Source organism: Rhineura floridana, chromosome 7, assembly GCF_030035675.1.
Source record: "Rhineura floridana isolate rRhiFlo1 chromosome 7, rRhiFlo1.hap2, whole genome shotgun sequence".
NCBI classification, from domain to species: Eukaryota; Metazoa; Chordata; class Lepidosauria; order Squamata; family Rhineuridae; genus Rhineura; species Rhineura floridana.
This window is the reverse complement of record NC_084486.1, coordinates 134154140-134172927: the sequence shown is the minus strand read 5'-3', so window position 1 is coordinate 134172927 and position 18788 is coordinate 134154140. Positions and strand designations below refer to the sequence as shown.

Genomic DNA, 18788 nt, shown 5'->3' with positions numbered 1-18788 from the left:
TTTTTGGAAGCTTTTTTTGGTTTTAGTGTACTTACAGTAATAGAATGAAAAAGATAATATTAAAGCTGGTCTTGCCCCCCAGCAGTGGCCGTCTTCTTGCACAATGTTATGCTGTGGTTTGTTTAGTTTAACTGTGCTTTGTATGTCCAGATGCACCCCAGCCACCTAATTATGGTTTGCTTGCAGCCAACAAACCAGAACATGAAACTATGGTTTGAAGCTGGCTTACAAATCTCTAGTTGACGTTTCTCATTATGTCTGAAGCCATGGCTTAATTCTGGTTTATTTTGGTGCCCTGCCCCAGAAGATTGCCTGGCTACAGGGGCAGAAGGCTAGCGAGGCGAAACTACAGTTACTTTGCCCATTGGCAAGACTGATCTAAAATAAACCATGGCTTAGCATCGGTCAGGTTCACACATCACAATCAACCAAACTGTGGCTTACCATAAATGAGCAAGTGTGCTGGTGCACGCTGCACTGTCCCAGTCCTCTGTTTCCCAAACTGGAAAGAAACGAGCCCTGACTTAGCGCTATGCACAAACTAGCGCTTGTGGTTTGTTTGGTTCCAGACAGACCATGAGAAGAAGCCAATCGTCGTTCTTGGCTTCCTCCCATAGTTTGTTTGGAGGCAAACAAACCATGAGTGCTGATTCACATGTAACACTAAGCAAGTGCTTGTAGTTTGTTTCTTTGGAAAGGGAGGACCACTCAGAGCATGATTTGAGAAGCATGCACCAGCACACTTGCTCATTCATGGTAAGCCGTAATTTGCCTTGCCGTGATGTGCAAACGCAGCCAATGAGTGGTACTTTTTGTTTATTGAATTGCATGTTGCTTCCTTCAGTGTCTCATAAAGTATGCCATATTTGGTGATATGTAAATTTCATTCATTGGTTTCTTTTATTCAGTTAGCCACTCAAGCTGTGAAACTCATTTGAGCAAGCGTATCCTATAATCTTGTCAGCTACTCTGATGACAATTTATTTCTGCTGACCTGATTTTGATTTGTGTGCCTAAGAAGAAACGTACGTCATATGCACCTGAGTTACTAGGAAACAATATATAGAACCTTGATCAGACAGGAGCACTGAATGGCAGGAGAGGTAGAACAGTGTACCAAACAGATGTAAAAATGTTTTCTTATTGTCACTGAATATCATTAGCGCTTAACAATGATGATGGATGTTCTGTTGAAGACCCTTTGAAGCAAGACCCTTTCAAGGGCTATGGCCCTTAGGGGAAGGGCTGTAGCTCAGTGGTACAGCATCTGCCTTGCATGCAAAAGGTCTCAGGTTCAACCCCCATCTGAAAGCATGGGGAGATGCTGCCAGTCAGTGTAGACAATACTGAGCTAGACGCACAATGGTCTGATCAGTATAAGGCAGCTTCCTCCTAAGGATCAAATGAATCAGAGGCAGGAGGCTTGATCATAGATCACTCTTTTAGGTGAATCATTTTTATTTATTTATTTATTATTTGATTTATATCCCGCCCTTCCTCCTAGCAGGAGCCTGGGCGGCAAGGAAAAGCATCAAAAAAACCTTAAAACATCATAAAAACAGACTTTAAAATAGGTTAAAATAAAACATCTTTAAAAACATTTTTTTAAAAAAAAAAGCTTTCAAAACATCTTTTTTAAAAACAAGGTTAAACATTTATTTTTTTTAAAAAAAGAAAGTTTAAAAACGTATTAAAAGCAGTTCCAACACAGATGCAGAATGGGATAAGGTCTCAACTTAAAAGGCTTGTTGAAAGAGGAAAGTCTTCAAAAGGTGCCGAAAAGATAACAGAGATGGTTCCTGTCTAATATTTAAGGGGAGGGAATTCCACAGGGTAGGTCCACCACACTAAAGGTTTGTGTCCTAAGTTGTGCAGAACAGACCTCCTGATAAGATGGTATCTGCAGGAAGCCCTCACCCGCAGAGTGCTGTGATCGACTGGGTATATAAGGGATAAGATGGTCTTTCAGGTATCCTGGTCCCGAGCTGTATAGGGCTTTGTATACCAAAACTAGAACCTTGAACTTGGCCCAATAGCAAATGGCCAGTGCAATTTTTGCAGCAGCAGGGTGACATGTTGATGATACCCTGACCCAGTGAGCATTCTCGCCACCGCATTTTGCACCAGCTGCAGCTTCCGGACCAACCTCAAGGGCAGCCCCACACAGAGCGCATTACAGTAATCCAGCCTGGTGGTTACCAGTGTGTGGACAACAGTGGTCAGGCTATCCCAGTCCAGAAACAGCTGCAGCTGTCTTACTAGCCGAAGCTGGTAAAAGGTACTCCTAGCCACTGAGGTCATCTGGGCCTCAAGCGACAAAGATGGATCCAGGAACCCCCAGGCTATGGACCTGCTCTTTCAGAGGGAGTACGAGCCTATCCAAAGCAGGTAACTGACCAATTATCTGAACTCAAGAATCACCAACCCACAGCGCCCCTGTCTTTCTAGGATTCATACTCAGTTTATTGGCCCTCATCTAGCCCACCACTGAGTTCAGGCAGCGGTCCAAGGCTTCCACGGGCTCTCCCAATTCAGATGTTACAGAGAAATAGAGCTGGGAATTGTCAGCGTACTGCTGACACCTCGCCCCAAATCTCCTGATGACTGCTCCTAAGGCGCTCATATAGATGTTAAACAGCATGGGGGACAAGATGGTACACCCCACAGCACAACTATTATCTGGAAACGACCTTGGAGATAGGACTGGAACCACTGTAAAATAGTGTCTCCAATACCCATCCCACCAAGTCAGCCCAGAAGTATACCATGGTCAATTGTATCATTTTTGGCACCTTTTTAGGTGGGTGTTTGGAGGAGAGACTTGAGTAGATAAACAGATTAGTTTTCTGCTGCAGCTGTTACTACTACATTGCTATTTAGTAAGTTATTAGGAATTGTGTTATGTATTTTAAGGGCTGTGTTATTTTATGGATTTTATGTATTCTTTTCCTCTTGTTTAAGGAAACCTCCCTATGGTAGATCGAGCATATAAATAAAATAAATACATTTTAAAAATGGATGGGTTGGAGTCTGAAGCTGCATGGATACAGGTTGACCGCTCTGTGAGGACTAGGCCTTAGTTGATACCTTTAGTCCCTCTGATTGGAGGACTCAGCTGTGGGGAATAAATTTCTGCCAGTCAAATGGATATGCTGTGTTCAACTTCAGCTGCTGTTAAGTCAGAATACACAAAGGAGTCTTAGTGGGAGGCTGTAGGTGTGAATTGATTGCACCTGCCTATGATGCTGTGAGACTGGAAACATCCATCTTCTCCGACCTTTATGATCTGATAGTCAGTGCTTTCATCACCTGCGTTCCCCAGCTGGGATGAAATTGATTGCTTGGTGGAGAAACTGCACCTCAACCCGGGCAATGTTTATCCACCATCACATAGCAAAGTGAAAACAATTGATACAATCTTTGTTGGAAGTGCAGAGGGTTTCTTTCATATGTTGAAATCGCTGATAGTCCCTACTGAGCAATATTTGGAAGCAGCATGTTGCTAGAATGACATCTAGAGGGCTGCATGTTCATATCACCATCCGTGTTCTAGTGCAGGGGTTCCCAAACTCTGATCCGTAAGCTTCATTCAGGTGGTCCACAGCATGTCCACTATAAATATTCATATTGATTTTGTATTTTATTGCTTCTTTTATATCTAATACTGTATTTTATTGCATTATAGTTTGAATTCTATGGAATGCAAATTGTAATGCAATAAAATCCAACATAAGAAATAAAGGATGCAATAAAATACAGTTAAAAATCATACAGCACCTAGCACAGCACATTACAATTGCTAAAAAAAATCATCAAGTGGTCCTCCAAGACCATCAGCGATTTTCAAATGGTCCATGGGGAAAAGGAGTTTGGGAATCACTGTTCTAATGGTTGGACTTTGTTCTGGGAAGACAGATTCAAGTCTCCAAATGTCAGCCATGGGAATTCTACAAAACACCCTCCCCTGAATTTGCCGTGCCATTCCCAGGTGGTGAATAAGGGGGGAAGGGACATTCTGACCATTTTGTAGGAGTAATTAAACGGTTCCTGTCACTGGACAGTGGGGATGGCAACTCTTTTTTCTGCTCTAAAAATGCTGCTTGCAGTGGGAGCAGTGGTTGGACCACAGATCTGGCTGCCATTTTAGGAATATAGGAATGCATCTTATACAGAGTCTGAAAATCAGTCCCTCTATCTCAGTACTGGCAGCGGCTGTTCATTATTTCAGATGAGGGTCTCTCCCAGCCCCACCTGGAAATTCTGGGGATTGAACCTGGGACCTTCTGCATGCAAAGCAGATGCTCTACCCCTGAGCAACAGCCCTTTCCACAAGAATGCCTCTGAAATGACACTAGTATCATTCCAGAGGCATTCAGGGGAAGAGGGAGTAGAGCTATAGAGCTCAGCAGAAGGGTGCATGCTTTATATGCAAAAATTATTTAGTTCTGTACTTACAGTATTTATATACTGTCCAATAACAAAAATTCTCTGGTGATCAAATATACTAGATATATATAATAAAACATAAGCATAAGATTTAAAATGGAATGAAACCATCAGCAGAGTAAATCCAGATTTAAAACCAGCAACAGGGAACAGCAACAGTACAAAAGATCTTAAAAGCAGCAATTATTTTAAAGATTGAAATTTTAAGATTGAAAAATCTGGTAGAACAAAAAGGTCTCCACCTGGCAATGAAAAGACCCCAACTTAGGTGTCAGGCCAGCCTCTCTTGGGAGGGTATTCCACAATCAAGGTGACAACACTGAAAAGGTCCTCTCCCTTGTAGCCACTCCCCAAACCTCCGTTGGCAGGGGCACTTAGCAAAGGTCTGGTTAGGTATACATGGGAAGAGATTATGCTTCAGGTAACCTGTTTCCAAGCCATTTTTTTTCTACTTTTTTAGAAGCTGATGCAGGTACACTATGTGTAGCAAATGTTTTCCTTATGGCATAGGACAGAATTAGTGGAACAGGGTGATTGAATGTTGTTCAGTTTTTGCAATGAGATTGCAGTGAGATGCAAACTTGCCTCATTCATGCACACTTAAAAAGTAAAGAAAATCTGATCTTTCCCTTATTAGGTGCTCCGCTCGGCCGCTGACTGGTCTGCTGGGATCAAGTACCATGAGGAGTCCATTCATTCTGCTTATGTAAACGTGATAGCAAACAGCAAACACTACATATATATAGAGGCAAGTAGCAGCTACCTGTGGGGATGTGGCCAGTATAAAGAAAACAGGAGATTTAAAAATATAATTATTATCTGCATGGTTTCTATTAAATCTATTCAGAGCTGCTCTTGAGAAATTCCCAATTGTTAATGAATTTACCTTTTAGTAAAGAAATGAATATACTTCTCGTTGTGTGTTTGTTTTTTTTACGTTTGCCTTACATGATTGCCACTTCTTGGGAATATCACCTCTTTATTTACCTTAATTTTTAATGGGAGCCACTTATTTCTATTGAGCAATGGGCAGGGGCAGCACAATCATGAGGCAGAATGTATCAGTTGTCTCAGACGGCAAGTGGGGGGGCAAGGAACTTCCATATTGGCTGCTGGTCCTGCAGCTGCTGAGAGTGGCACTAGAATCCCCACTCAGCATGGTAAGAATCTCTGCTGCCCCCTCAACTTTCTTCTCCCTGCCTCACTCTGAGGAAAGGCCAAGGGGGTTCTTCCCCAGGGTTAGGCATTGTGAGCATGGTGGACAGGAGAGTACCTGTGGTGCTGTGGGTTGCCACAAAAGATAAAGGACATGAAGAAGACGAAGAAGATACTGTACATCATGTTGGCTTCTAGTAATCACTGTGTTATTTTCAAGGTGCTTACTGACTGACCACTTTATAATTTGCTCCAGAATTTTCCCAGGGATTAATGTCAGGCTGACTGGTCTGTAGTTCCCAGGTTCCTCCTCTTTGCCTTTTTTGAAGATAGGAACAACATTAGCCCTCCTCCAGTCATCCGACATTTTACTCATCCTCCACTAGAAGAAGGTGAGGACTGAAAGCTGTACTGATGGGCCGGATGGGAAATCACTGGAGACATTCTTGAATCCTTGAGCTACCCATATCCCATCACTAATTTACTAGTTGTCCTCTGCAGGAGCCATGTAAAAATGGCATAAATTTGCTGCAGCAGTCCTTAGTGGATTGCATGCTTATTTTGCAAACTTTTCCATCCATTGTCTTCTGCATTAAAAATTTGGAAGCTTTGAAAGTACAGGATGAGTCACAGCTAATCATTTCCTACCCATACACAAACACGGACATTGTTTCATTGGCTTAATGTTTGTAGTGTGTTAAATTTACATATTTATGTGAAATTTCAATTAAATCAGTCTTCTGGATGAAATCCAGAAAAAAGAAATGACCTATTAAAGTGCAGTTAAATAATGAAGTCCCATTAATTTCAGTATGCTTCACTTACTCTGGATTGCACCCTAATGCCTTGGTGCAGTGGTTTACAAACATCTTTCCTTCAAGGAACCCATTTCTCTGCACATTTCTCTGCTGAGGAACCCCTGTCTGCTGCCAAGGATTTGGGGAGTCACCCTAGGATGTAGTCTTGGATGTCACGATGCACTGACCAGACTAGTTAGGCTTTGACAGTGCCTCACAGAAATGGGATGCACCTAGAGCACCCTTCACCAACTTACTGCCTTTCATTTGTTTTGGACTACACCTCCTATCAGCCCCTAGCCAGCATGGCCATGCTGACTGGAGTTGATGGGAGGTGTAGTCCAAAACATCTGGAGGTATTAGATTGGTTGACCTAGAAGTGCGCTCCTGTGGCTGCAAAGCAAGACTGGTGATGGTGGATATTGGTCAAGCTGTCTTTCAGGGGAGCTTGTCTGCCATTAGTGATCCTCTCATCAGTGTATCTATGATAAGTTTCTGCGGAACCTCAAAGTGTCTAGTTTAACAGCCGCTGCCTTAGCTGGTACCTTTTGCAGCAACTATCCTTTTTATTAACAGCATGAACATTTTCTGCTTCTTTCTGTTTTGCTTTCCTATAGAACCAGTTTTTTATTAGCTGCGCTGATGACAAAGTTGTGTCTAACCGGATTGGTGATGCCATTGCACAGCGTATCCTCAAGGCCCACAGGTAACCTTGCTCAGACTCAGAAATACAGTAATGGCAGGGTTAGGGAAATTTAGCAGTGGGATCAAGAATGCAGTGGTAAAATGTTGTTTCTAAGCCAAATATTTCAGCACAGACTCTCTCTTTTCTTAAAGCAGTTTTGGATTAATTTTCAGGAAAGGATAGACAATTGAAACAAAGTCTGGGTAGGAGTAAACTTACTGTCTCCTCTCGCCTAGACTACTGTAATGTGCTCTACGTGGGGTTACCCTTGAAAACAGTCCGGAAGCTGCAACTGGTACAGAATGCAGCGGCTCGCCTGATTAAGGGTAGCCGCCGGCGAGATCACATCACTCCAGTGCTGAAGGAGTTGCACTGGTTACCAGTTGCTTTCCGGGCCCAGTTCAAGGTGTTGGTTTTGACCTTTAAAACCCTATACGGTTTTGGCCCAGTCTATCTGGAAGAGCGCCTCCAGCATCATCAACGTTGCCACCCAACAAGATCAGCCTCAAAAAACCTTCTCTCTATCCCACCAGTTAAAACAGCTAGACTGGTGAGAACTAGGGAGAGAGCTTTTTCAATCGTGGCACCACTCCGTGGAACTCCCTCCCAAATGACATCCGCCATGCCCCCTCCATGATGAGCTTCCACCGGAGCTTCCGCCGGATCTTGAAAACCTGGCTCTTCAAGCAGGCTTTTGGGGCGGGTTAGGTTTTAGTGTTATTGTTGGAATTTTAAGGTTTTAATGTGAATTATATGTTTTTATGTTGTACGTCGCCCAGAGTGGCTGGTAAACCAGCCAGATGGGCGACTAATAAATTTAATAAATAAATAAATAAAATTAAAGATGAGGTAGTTGAAGGTTTTTTTTTGCCACCACATCAGTCAGCAGCCCTATGGTATTTCTTGCAATCTGGGGCATTCTTGGTGAGTGTGTCTATGTGTGTGTAATAGCTGCGTCCATTGCCAGGAGATGGGTAAGAATCAATGGTGGCTGGTGGCTCCGTGTCAGTGGGGCAGTGGCATCCACTCAGGGGTTTAGTCCAAACTTTCAGACTAAAACCCAGATTGGATTCCATTGCCTCACTGAAATGGAGCCACCAGCTACCACGAGTAAGAATATGTGGTCCAGCGGTACTTCCATTGCAATGTGGGTTCCACCAATGAAATTAGCTGAATTATAAATGTATACCAAGGATTCCCAAACGGTGGTCTGCGAACCACCACTAGTCTGCAAACTTCATTTCAGATGGTAGACATGGTATCTGTGGATTTGTGGTTGAAGACATGAGACAGCACATCCATCCCAATACTCATATTGATTTTTAATTGTATTTTTATTGCTTTTTTATTCCTTGTAATGTATTTGAATTCCACAGAGCACAATAACATATAATATATAAGAAATAAAAGAAGCAATAAAATGCAATTAGAAATGATACAGCATCTAGCACAGCACAATACAGTTACTACAATCATTAAGTGGTCTACCAAGACAACTCAGCAATTTCCAAGTAGTCCATGGGAGAAAAAGCTTGGGAACCACAGACATACACTGAGACAAAGAGAATATCTGAGTGTGTGTGCATTTGAGCATTGCAACATCTGAGCCCATCATATCTATAATACCTACAGTGCAATGACTGGTGTAATATCAGAAGGAGGCCTGTAAAACAAATTCACTCCAAATAGCTCATTGTGCCTCCTTACTTTTGGGGCCCAGGTTGATGCTGACAGCCCATCATTGTTCTCTGCCTGCTTCTCTGAGGATATCTTTGAATGTTTGCGCTTCTGTTTCTTTAAGAATTTAAACCAGTGGTGCATGGTGTTGCTGATTTCTAGATGGAAAGCGGCTGGGCTTTTAAGAAGGGAGAATAAAAGCTCTTGGCCCGCCCGGGAATTCTAATATGATTAATATGTGGGTCATTATAGTGTTGCTAGGCCTTGTCTCTGAAAACTGATCGAGGATGTTTACAGTTTGCCCTTCTGTTTCTAAAAGGCAAGCTTGTATTTCAAGTAGCGCAATCATGAACAGCAGGCTGCATTTATCTAACACGCTGGAGAAGTCAATATAAATAAAGCTGTGATGTCTAGAAGATTGGTGAGGGAGCATGGAAGTTAAGCAGCAAACTAAAATAGAGTAAAAAAGAAATAAAAATCCAGCATAATAAAATGTTGTTCAAGAGATGCAGACAGAGCCAGTCTGGTCTGTTAATTTTATTGGGCTGGTTTTTGTGTAATGTTTTAGATCTCTATTTTGGGGCTAACCTATTGTCGTGTTTTTAATGTGTATTTTTGCTTTCTAATACATAGTTTCTGTTTGTATTTCTTATGCTGTTACACTACTATAAGGCGGGGATTGGGGAACCTTTGGCGCTCCAGATGTTGTTGAACTCCAACGCCCATCAGCCCCAGCAAGGATGACCAATATTAAGGGATGATGGGAACTATAGTTCAAGAATATCCAGAGGGCCACAGCACAGGTTCCCCATCCCTGCTTTAGGCAGAAGTGCAGTGTATAAATGAATTACTTACAGGGCATTCCTGTACATGTCTACTCAGAAGTAGGTCTCACTAAATTGAATGGTGCTTGCTCCAAGTAAGTGGGTATAGGACTGCAGCATTACTCATTTGGATATTGGACCCTCCCAGATATTGGAGCCAGTTCTCACAACCCTCTAAAACTGTGATGGACACAGTTTTATAGGCAGCCAATGGAAACTGCAAGCCATATCTATTCCAGCATCTTATTGTCCGCTGTGGCCAACTGGGTGGCTCTGGAAGTCCTGCTTTAACAGTCATTGACTCTGGTGGAGTTGGGGAGCCTGTGGTTTCCATGATGAGGGATTCTGAGCTGGAGTCCTCTGAGTGGGCACTGCAACTTCCTTGGGCCTGAGAGCTACTGGCTGAACAGTCCTTCCGCTCAAGTGCTCCTGGATGGCCATGTGCATCTTGGGCTGGCCCTAAAGGCAGTTCCCTCTCCCACTGTCTGGCCTCTCCTCTGAAGAAGGGGAGTCTGACAGGTAGGTTTTTTTCCTCCCTTGTGTAGCTGAGAGCAGATTCAGAGTGTCGGTGTGTGGGGAGGGATCGATCAGGATTCGATCAGGAATGGGGTACAGGAGAAGGGATTCAGTGCTCCTTCCTCCAGTACTGTTGCTTCAGTCAAATGAAGAGCATCCCAACATGTGCTTTAAATTCATTTATAAATGAAAAGCATATTCCAGTCACGGATCTCCCAGCACCCATCAATTAGGAGGGACAGAACCAGGCTGGATAGGGCAGTGCTTCATGTCGTATGTAGCTCTTTAACCTTTACACGTGCCTGCTGTTCCCTGGATTCTGCCTCAGTAACCTGCCTACCTGTTTATTTATTTATTTAATTTATATCCCACCCTTCCTCCCAGAAGGAGCCCAGGGTGGTATTTCTCACTCCTGGCCTGGCTGAAAGCATTCCAGACTTTTGGGGATATTGTTAGCAGAATGATTTATGCAAATGCACACACACACTTGCATGATTCTAATTGGAAGCCTTGGGTTTCCATGGTGCAGAATGTAGCACTTTTTCCCTTTTTAAGTACAGAGTATTTAAGTACAGAGCTTCCCTTGGTATAATTGTGATTCAGGTGGTGCAGTCGCTGTAGCAGATTGCGTCCCTGTCAAACCAAACCAGTAAATTCACAGCCTGCAGAGCCATTTCCTGCAGCTTGCCTGATAATGAGACCTGGAGCCTACTCTGCCACTCTGACTCTACTTTGCATAGCCTGCACCCCACAACCAGATCACAGCCCTGGCCCTGTGATCTGCAGCACAACAGAACATCACCCTGTAACATGTATTTTCTGTAACCCACCTTCCTTATAAATGAGCAAAATGCTCATCATTACGATGGGTGAGGAGTAGGGATGGGGGAGAGATTTGATTCAGTTCACATTTAAAGCCCCATCTATCAAATTCACACTTTCTGAAACACTATGAGAACCAAACCACAGCCATCCTTCAAAATGTACATGTATCTGAATTTTGCAATGCAGTTGTCTAACCAGTGTTTACAAAAATGCATATATAGAGAGAAAATGTGCATGACTATATTACTCAAAATAACAAACAATAGCATTATATTAGGAGAAATTGCTTACAAAAAATGCCTGCATTAATCAAAACTGCATACAAAAATGTGTTTATGAGGAGCAGGCTGAAGAATTTTCATGAGGGTTTCTTAAAGAAAAATTTGCAGATTGATGCAGAAATGTGGAGAACTGAATTTATGATTGGAAAAATGGGTGATGGAGAGAACCGAAATTGACAGATTCTGCCACCCCTAGTGAGGAGTTGGGAGCTCTACATGCTCTGAACGCTGCTGTATATTCTGCTCCCCTGCCATAGGATCTCTCTGATGGTCAAGCTAGACCTAAAGTTAAATGTCTTTCCTGTCCATTCAAATGTATAAACAAAAATTCAAAAATCCACTCACTGGTCTCCCAACATGTAATGTAGCTTCACCCCAATCTTGATGCTCAAGAGAAAGAGGATTGTAACCAACTCATAGTAGCTCCATTAAAATGAATGGATCTAAGTTAGTCATGTCCATTCATTTCAGTGAGTCTACCCTGAGTAGAATTAACATTGGCAACAACTCAGAGACAGGTTGGGCAGAGTAGTGTGTACCCAGGATTTGAAGGGAAAAGTGTTAAATCCCCTCCTCCATTGGGAATAAGGGATAGTACTGTTTTATTGCAATAATGCGAAAACCCTAATAAACTATACATTTAAAAAATTCCTTCCTGCGCACACATGCTGTGATCCAGATAATTGTTTTAATGTATTTTAAGGTCTTTTAATGATGTTTTAAAGTGTTTTTAGCGTTTCTGTTAGCTGCCCTGAGCTCCTGATGGAAGGAAGGATGGGGTATAAATAAAAAAATAAATAAATATAAATAAATAATTGTCAGGATGCCCCCCCAAAAGCTGATGCTGTTTGCATTTGTTTTGTTTTTTTAAAAAAATTCTGTATGTGAAATGCAACAATGCATTGTACGTCACATCTTGTTTGCCCTTACATAGAGGCTGATTCAACCAGTGACAGGGTTAGGGTCAGGTCTGTAGCACAGTGTTGTCCCCAAACACAGTCATCCATTTTTCCCATCAACTTTTGTGAGATAATGTAAAGTTATGCAATTCAGCTTGCAGGCCCTGCAGAGCAGGGACTTGCCTTGCCCCAGACTCTTGTTTACTCCAGTTTCTAGAACAGCCTTCCTCAGCCTGATGCCCTCCAGATGTTGTTGCACTACAGCTTCCATCACCCCTGACTCTTGGCCATGTTGGCTAGAGTGATGGGGGTTGTAGTTATCACGCCGTTGCTGTGATAATCTTTCAGCTTCTGAGGAGTGGCAGGTGCCCCTGTGGCGGCTGTTGTTTTGCCATGAGGCCTCTGTTTTGCCTGTTATCAGTCGTGTTTACACCCTGGCTCCTCTGCCTTGGCTTCCCTGAGAACTGCCCTGTTCGTTTTGATTTCGAGGGGCCTGTTGTCCCGCCCCTCTCTTTCTTGGAGTTGCTGGATGTTAAGATCGGGGGAGGATGCTGCTTTACATCTTGCAAATAAACTATTCCCACACTGGTTCGATGCTTACACCAGGAACCTCCATCGGTAGTTACACCTCCGGACTTTACAGGAGAGAAGCCCTATTACTATTGGAACTTGTTGCTTCTATGTTATAGTTAGTTTTTATTGTTAGTCTCTTAATGTTTTGATATTTACATGTTCTGCTTTGTACGTCGCTTAGAGTGGCTGACAATTTAGCCAGATAAGTGACTAATAAGTCGAATAAATATATAATATAAATATCTGGAGGGTGTCAGGCATCAAGTTGGGGATGAGTGTTCTAGAGGCAAATACATTGTTTCTTCTCACTCAGGGGTCTTGCCAGTTGCAACATATACTTGGTCCCATAGAACTTAATGGGACCCAGTGAGGCTTAGGTATGGAAAGATCTGTCAACTTCAGATCTCCCAGTTTCTCATTTTCCCCATCTTAAATTCAGTTCTCCACAATTTGCAAAATAAAAAAAAACTCATGAAAATTCTCCAGCATTTTATTTCTCCTAATAAACACATTTTTGCAGCAAGTTTTGACTAATGGACACATTTTTTCAAGCACTTTCTCCTCATCCAATGCATTTGTATGTTATTTGCACTAACTTTCTTTTTTATGTGCACTTTCCTCTAATATATACATTTTTGTAAACATTGGTTGGCAAACTACATCACAACATTCAAACACTCAGATTTTGAAGGATGGCTGTGTTTCAGATTTCATATTATTTTAGAAAGTGCAAACTTGATAGATTTGGCTTGAAAAGCAAACTGAATCAAATTTCTCGCCAATCTCTAGTAAGCCTTGAATTGCTCCTGTCAAATAGCCCTGCCTTTCCACCCATATAGCCTACCCTGGGTTGTATCGCTTGGTCATTGTAATCTAGCACAGGGATCCCCAAAGCCAGTGGTCTACATGCTTCATTCAGGTGGTTCATGATATGTTGTGGATTTGTGGTTGAAGACTGGAGACAGTATATCCGTCGTATTAAATATTCATATTGTTTTTTAATTGCATTTTTATTGCTTCATTTTATTTTTTCTTTTCCTCATAGAGTCCAGATTGTAATGCAGGAAAATATAATATAAGAGAAATAATAGAAGCAGTAAAAATCAAACTAAAACCATTCAGCATCTAGCACAGCACTTTCCAATTGCTGTAACAGGCAGAGAAATCATTAAGTGGTCCGCTAAGACCCTCAGCCATTTTCAAGTGGTCCATGGGGGGAAAAGGTTCAGGAACTACTGGTCTAGCATTCACATCCATATTGCAGGACAAATGGGAAAGCAAGAAACTGGAGTTGATGATGGATGCCCTCTATTATGGATGGAGATTGCACTAGGTACTTTGCATATTATCAAGGCAACGAGTTTCCATATGCGTGGGAGGCTGCTGACCAGGGCAAGGTGGGACAGAACCCTTCCAGTATTTTTCATACTGCATTGCTTAAGTGTCCACAGTATCTTTTGCAAGGGAGGAGGGGAAAATATCAGAACAAATTGGCCCCACCTCCAGTGACCTCCTTAGACCTGCCTCAGCGATCCCCTCCCCAACTTGGCTGCACTACCTGGATCCAATGGTTACCAGCTACCATTGTCCATATGTGTAAAGTACATCCAGTCTGCATGTGTGTTACTCGGCTAGCACCCACACCATACGTTTAAAGTACATTTAAAGCACATGGCTTCCCCCAAAGAATCTTGGGAACTCTAGTTTACCCTCTCACAGAGTTATAATTCCTGGCACCCTTAACTAACAACAGTTCCCAGGTTACTTGGGGGGAAGCTATGTGCTTTAAACATGTGTTAAATGTGTTTTGAATGTATGGTGTGGACGAGTCAGCTTCCATATAGAGATCTCCATTGCCAGGTCAAGGTGAATTGGTTCTAATGCTAAGAAATCTCTATTATGTACAGTAATATTCCTTGAGTGAGGAGAAGGCAATGGACCAAATCATATTAAATATGAAGTTTTTCATCTTCTCGGTCTCATGCAGAAGAATAATTATCTCTTGCATAAATATTTAAACCTTAATAGATGGACTTGATGGAGCTTTCCATCCAAGTATACCTCTTAGTTCTTTGGGCAGAACAGGACATATATAATTAATTAACTCATATCTTCGTTCATAGATTTTCTGGTTGAGGTTCCCCCCCCCCAAGCCAGCCATGCTGTTTTTAATGATGAAAATGCGGTGCTCATAAGTCATTCATTTTTGTAATTAATTTTGGCAAGTATCAATTAATGTTTCTCTTCTCCCAGGCATTTTAGCATGTGTTTTTAAATTGTTTTTAAAAAATGTGTTTATAAATTTGTATATTTGTTTTTAACGTTTTAATTGTAAACCACCCAGAGAGCTTCGGCTATGGGGTGGTATACAAATGTAATAAAAAAAGAAATTCCTCACTTCCAAACAATCACTTCTGCCTCATATGGATGACACCTTTAATTTAAAGCAAAACGTGCATCTGTATGATTACATTGAGTGAACTGTCATTTCAACTGCAATACATAGATTTCAAAAAGTCTTAAATTAATAAAATAAAATAAATGCATGCTACATATGGACTGAGATATACCTAAATATGTTCTCAGTTTTACTTACGGAACTACTTTCATTGCTTTTATATTCTAGAGTTACTGCAAGTATGACTTTGTGGTCAACATGCCCATTTATAAGTGCATACCCAATATTAACTACAGAAAATAGGGTGTTTTATAAATATTTTTTTGATTCTGGCTGTTGGATGTTTTAAAAACACTAGTCCTAGGAAAAAAATACTAGGAAATGCTGTATCTGCCCCTAGCAGAATCTCTAATGGTTTACAGTATTTCCTGTGAGTTTATCCAAACCATTGGATGATCGCCATCTAGTGGTTATTTTGTACCCTTTTGGCTGACAACCAAATAAGAAACATTTTATTTTAGCACCCCTGAATTTTATTATGGGTGCCTGGAAAGTTGTCTGCAAATTAAACTGTTGGCTGGCCAGCATGGTAATCATCTAGCTAGCTATTGGCCAGAATACAAAGAAATCTGTGTTCCAGGGGAGAATGGAGTTTGCATATCACAATACAATTATGAAAAGTTTGCTAATTATCTCCTAAAACACAATTTTATTGTTTCTTTAAAGGGTGTGCTCGCAGGTAAAGGTTTGTGAAGATTCTGGCCTTGTATACTTAGGCTATATCTATAATACATACGTATATCAGTTTTTATTCTGTTTGAGCTGTCATGGATTCTACCAGAGAATTCTGGTAGTTTGATGAGGGTTTTGTTATGTTTTGGTGCAATGCCTTATCCCATGGGAAAAGAGGCAGAGCTTCTGGGGCAAGTGATAGCTCCGAGTGAGCGGCTTGCTCCAACAAGGGCTGAGAGCTGTCTGAGGCCTTTTAAGCCTCTGTCTCCAAGCTGTCTCCTCCAGGCTCCACCCCCTTGTAGAAAACTTCAGGCCTTTAAAGGCCAACCCTATGGCCTGAAGATGGTCACTCCTGCTGCATTCCATGGCCTTCTTTGTGGTGTGCTCCCTGTGCCTCCAGACCGGTGATGTGCGGTGGGAGGTATCTAGTTCTTCAGGCTCAGGGGAAGATACCTGTGAGGGTCCAGGCTCTGTCCCTGTAGGCTCTGTTGTCTTGGAGGATCCTCTGGATGCTCCTGTCCAACAGCCTCAGGTGCAATGGACTCCCTGTCTTCAGCAGTTAGCTCTGAGCTCTGACCTTGACCTGGCTCCCCATCTGCTGCACCTGCAGCCCCCAACTCCCAACTTTGGATTACTGCTGGATATCAGGGTCATAACAAGTGTTGAGTTCTCTCTGGCTGCTCACCTCATCCCCAGTAGCACTAAAGTTCCCAGAGTTCACTTGGGAGATGGAAGTTTGCAGTGTATACATTTTTATTTTGACAGCTGAAGATGAATGAAACCACCTCCTAGCATAACAAATCTATGGTGCAACCACATTTGTGAATACTGGAATACCGTGTGCGGTTCTGGTTGTGGTATCTCAAAAAGGATATTATCGAGTTGGGAAAGGTGTATAAAGGGCAACTGAAATGATCAAGGGGCTGGAGCAACTCACCTATGAGAAAAGGCTACAATGTTTGGGGCCTTTTAAGTTTGGGGGGAAAAGGCAAGAGAGGCATGATAGAGGTGTATGGAAATTATTCATGGTGTGGAGAAAGTGCAAGGTGGGGGTCCTGTGGCCCTCCATAAATTGTTACATTACAATTTCCATCCATCCCAGTGAGCATCAGACCAGTAAGGAATGACAAATATTGTAGTTCAACAACATCTGGAGGGCCACAAGTTCCCCAACCCTGGAATAAGAACACATTCTTATTCCTCCATCACAATACTGGTACCAGGAGCCATCCAGTGGATCACAGTGTTGGGAGATTCAGGGCAGACAAAAGGAAGCATTACTTTACACAGTGCATCACTAAACAATGGAATTTGCTTCCAGAGGATGTAGTGATAGACACCACCCTCAATTTAGATGGCTTTAAATCTCACAGACAAATTCATGGAAGCTAAGGCTATCGATGACTAATAATGGCTATCGATGACTGATGGCTGTCCACTTCCTCAGGGATCAGAGGCAACTTGCTTCTGTATATCAGTTGCTGATATATATCAATTGAGAGAGGGCTGTTTGCCCCCATATTCTGCTTGTGGGCTTCCTATGGACATTTGGTTGGCCACCGTGGGTAACAGGATGCTGGACTAAACAAGTCTTTGGTCTGATCCAGAAGGACTTTTCTTATGTTCCTTTCTCAAAGCCTTGCCATTGTGCTCCGCGTGATCTCTCCTTATTTAGCCTGTGGTTTGGGAGCAGTATCTGTCAGCTGTAGAGACTAGAATCACCAAAAGCATAGGAACACAGGATGCTGCCTTATGCCAAATCCATCGAGCTCAGTATTGTCTACTCTGACTGGCAGTGGCTTTCCAGGGTTTCAGACAGGTAGTCTCCCCCAGCCCTACCTGGAAATGCTGGGATTGAACCTGGGACCTAGTGCATGTAAAGTAGATGCTCTGCCACTGAGCTATGGCCCTTCCCCTAAAGCCATCTCTAAGAGAGACAACTGTTTTAATTTCTATATATCCTCATGAATCACATAATATTTAGCAGTATTGGCGAACAGATCTGGGCAAAATTGGCTTATGAATAAATGTTTAAAACTCAGGCTGAGTTAAGAGTTAAGAATTTCTGCATTTTATTGTTTTCATGATAAATACAATTATAACTATATACATCTTTATTTGGTTTTTTTGTGTTCTATTTAACTGGCTTATCGCTTGACTGTTTTAATTGTTTAATTAATAATTGCTTAAATCACTCTATTTCTTTGCCATTACTTTATCTTTATAGTTACTGTTCTGGCCTTGTATGAATAAATAGATCTGAGAGAGTACTCACCAGTACAGAGTACCGGTGCCTCTTTTTTGCTGCCTACGACAACCATTTTGTGCTGACACCCACAGCACTTTTATCAATGTATGCATACCAGCACCTCTTTTTTTAAACAACAACAACAAAAAGCATTGGCTCACTGGCTGACTGGATAGAATTTCTGCATTTTATAAATTGCACTAATACTTGGAGCTTCGAGGGGATTTTTTTGCAGCAAGGTTGGATCACATGTCTTTTATTTTCTCTTTAGGGAAAACAAACGATGCAGAGTCTACGTAGTAATTCCACTGCTTCCAGGATTTGAGGGTGATATTTCAACAGGAGGAGGGAACGCACTGCAGGCAATCATGCATTTTAACTACAGGTATCCCGGATTCTTTTATTTACAGCAATGAATGGTGGTGTATTATTGAAGGGAATCTAAGCAACACACCATTGAGGTCAATACCAGTGTTCTGTGGAGTCTCTCAGGCAAAAAAGGATACCCTGATCTAAACTTTGCCCCAGGATCCAAAGAGCTGATTTAGACCAATAGAGGGGGCCCTCAGTAAAGTGCTGTCTAGTGGTCTCCTCTTCTATAGTGATGTCTCCCCAGGTTCACAGGGGGACCTGGAAGAAGTTATCATTGTGGCATCAGTGGGCTCCAGGCACCAGCCATGTTTCCTCCCCACAAAGTCTCAGATGTTCAGCTGAATTCCAGGACCTTGCACT

General features: G+C 42.2%; 1 protein-coding gene across 5 annotated transcripts in view; it reads left to right on the top strand.

The window, feature by feature from the left end:
• PLD1 (phospholipase D1) overlaps positions 1-18788 on the top strand; it is a 201921-nt gene that overhangs the window by 145817 nt on the left and 37316 nt on the right. For all 5 annotated transcript variants that reach the window (XM_061637320.1, XM_061637319.1, XM_061637318.1 and 2 more), the window contains 3 exons: positions 5084-5194; positions 7016-7104; positions 18328-18441. In XM_061637320.1, coding sequence (XP_061493304.1) covers positions 5084-5194; positions 7016-7104; positions 18328-18441 — 314 coding nt within the window. The remainder of the gene's footprint in view (positions 1-5083; positions 5195-7015; positions 7105-18327; positions 18442-18788) is intronic.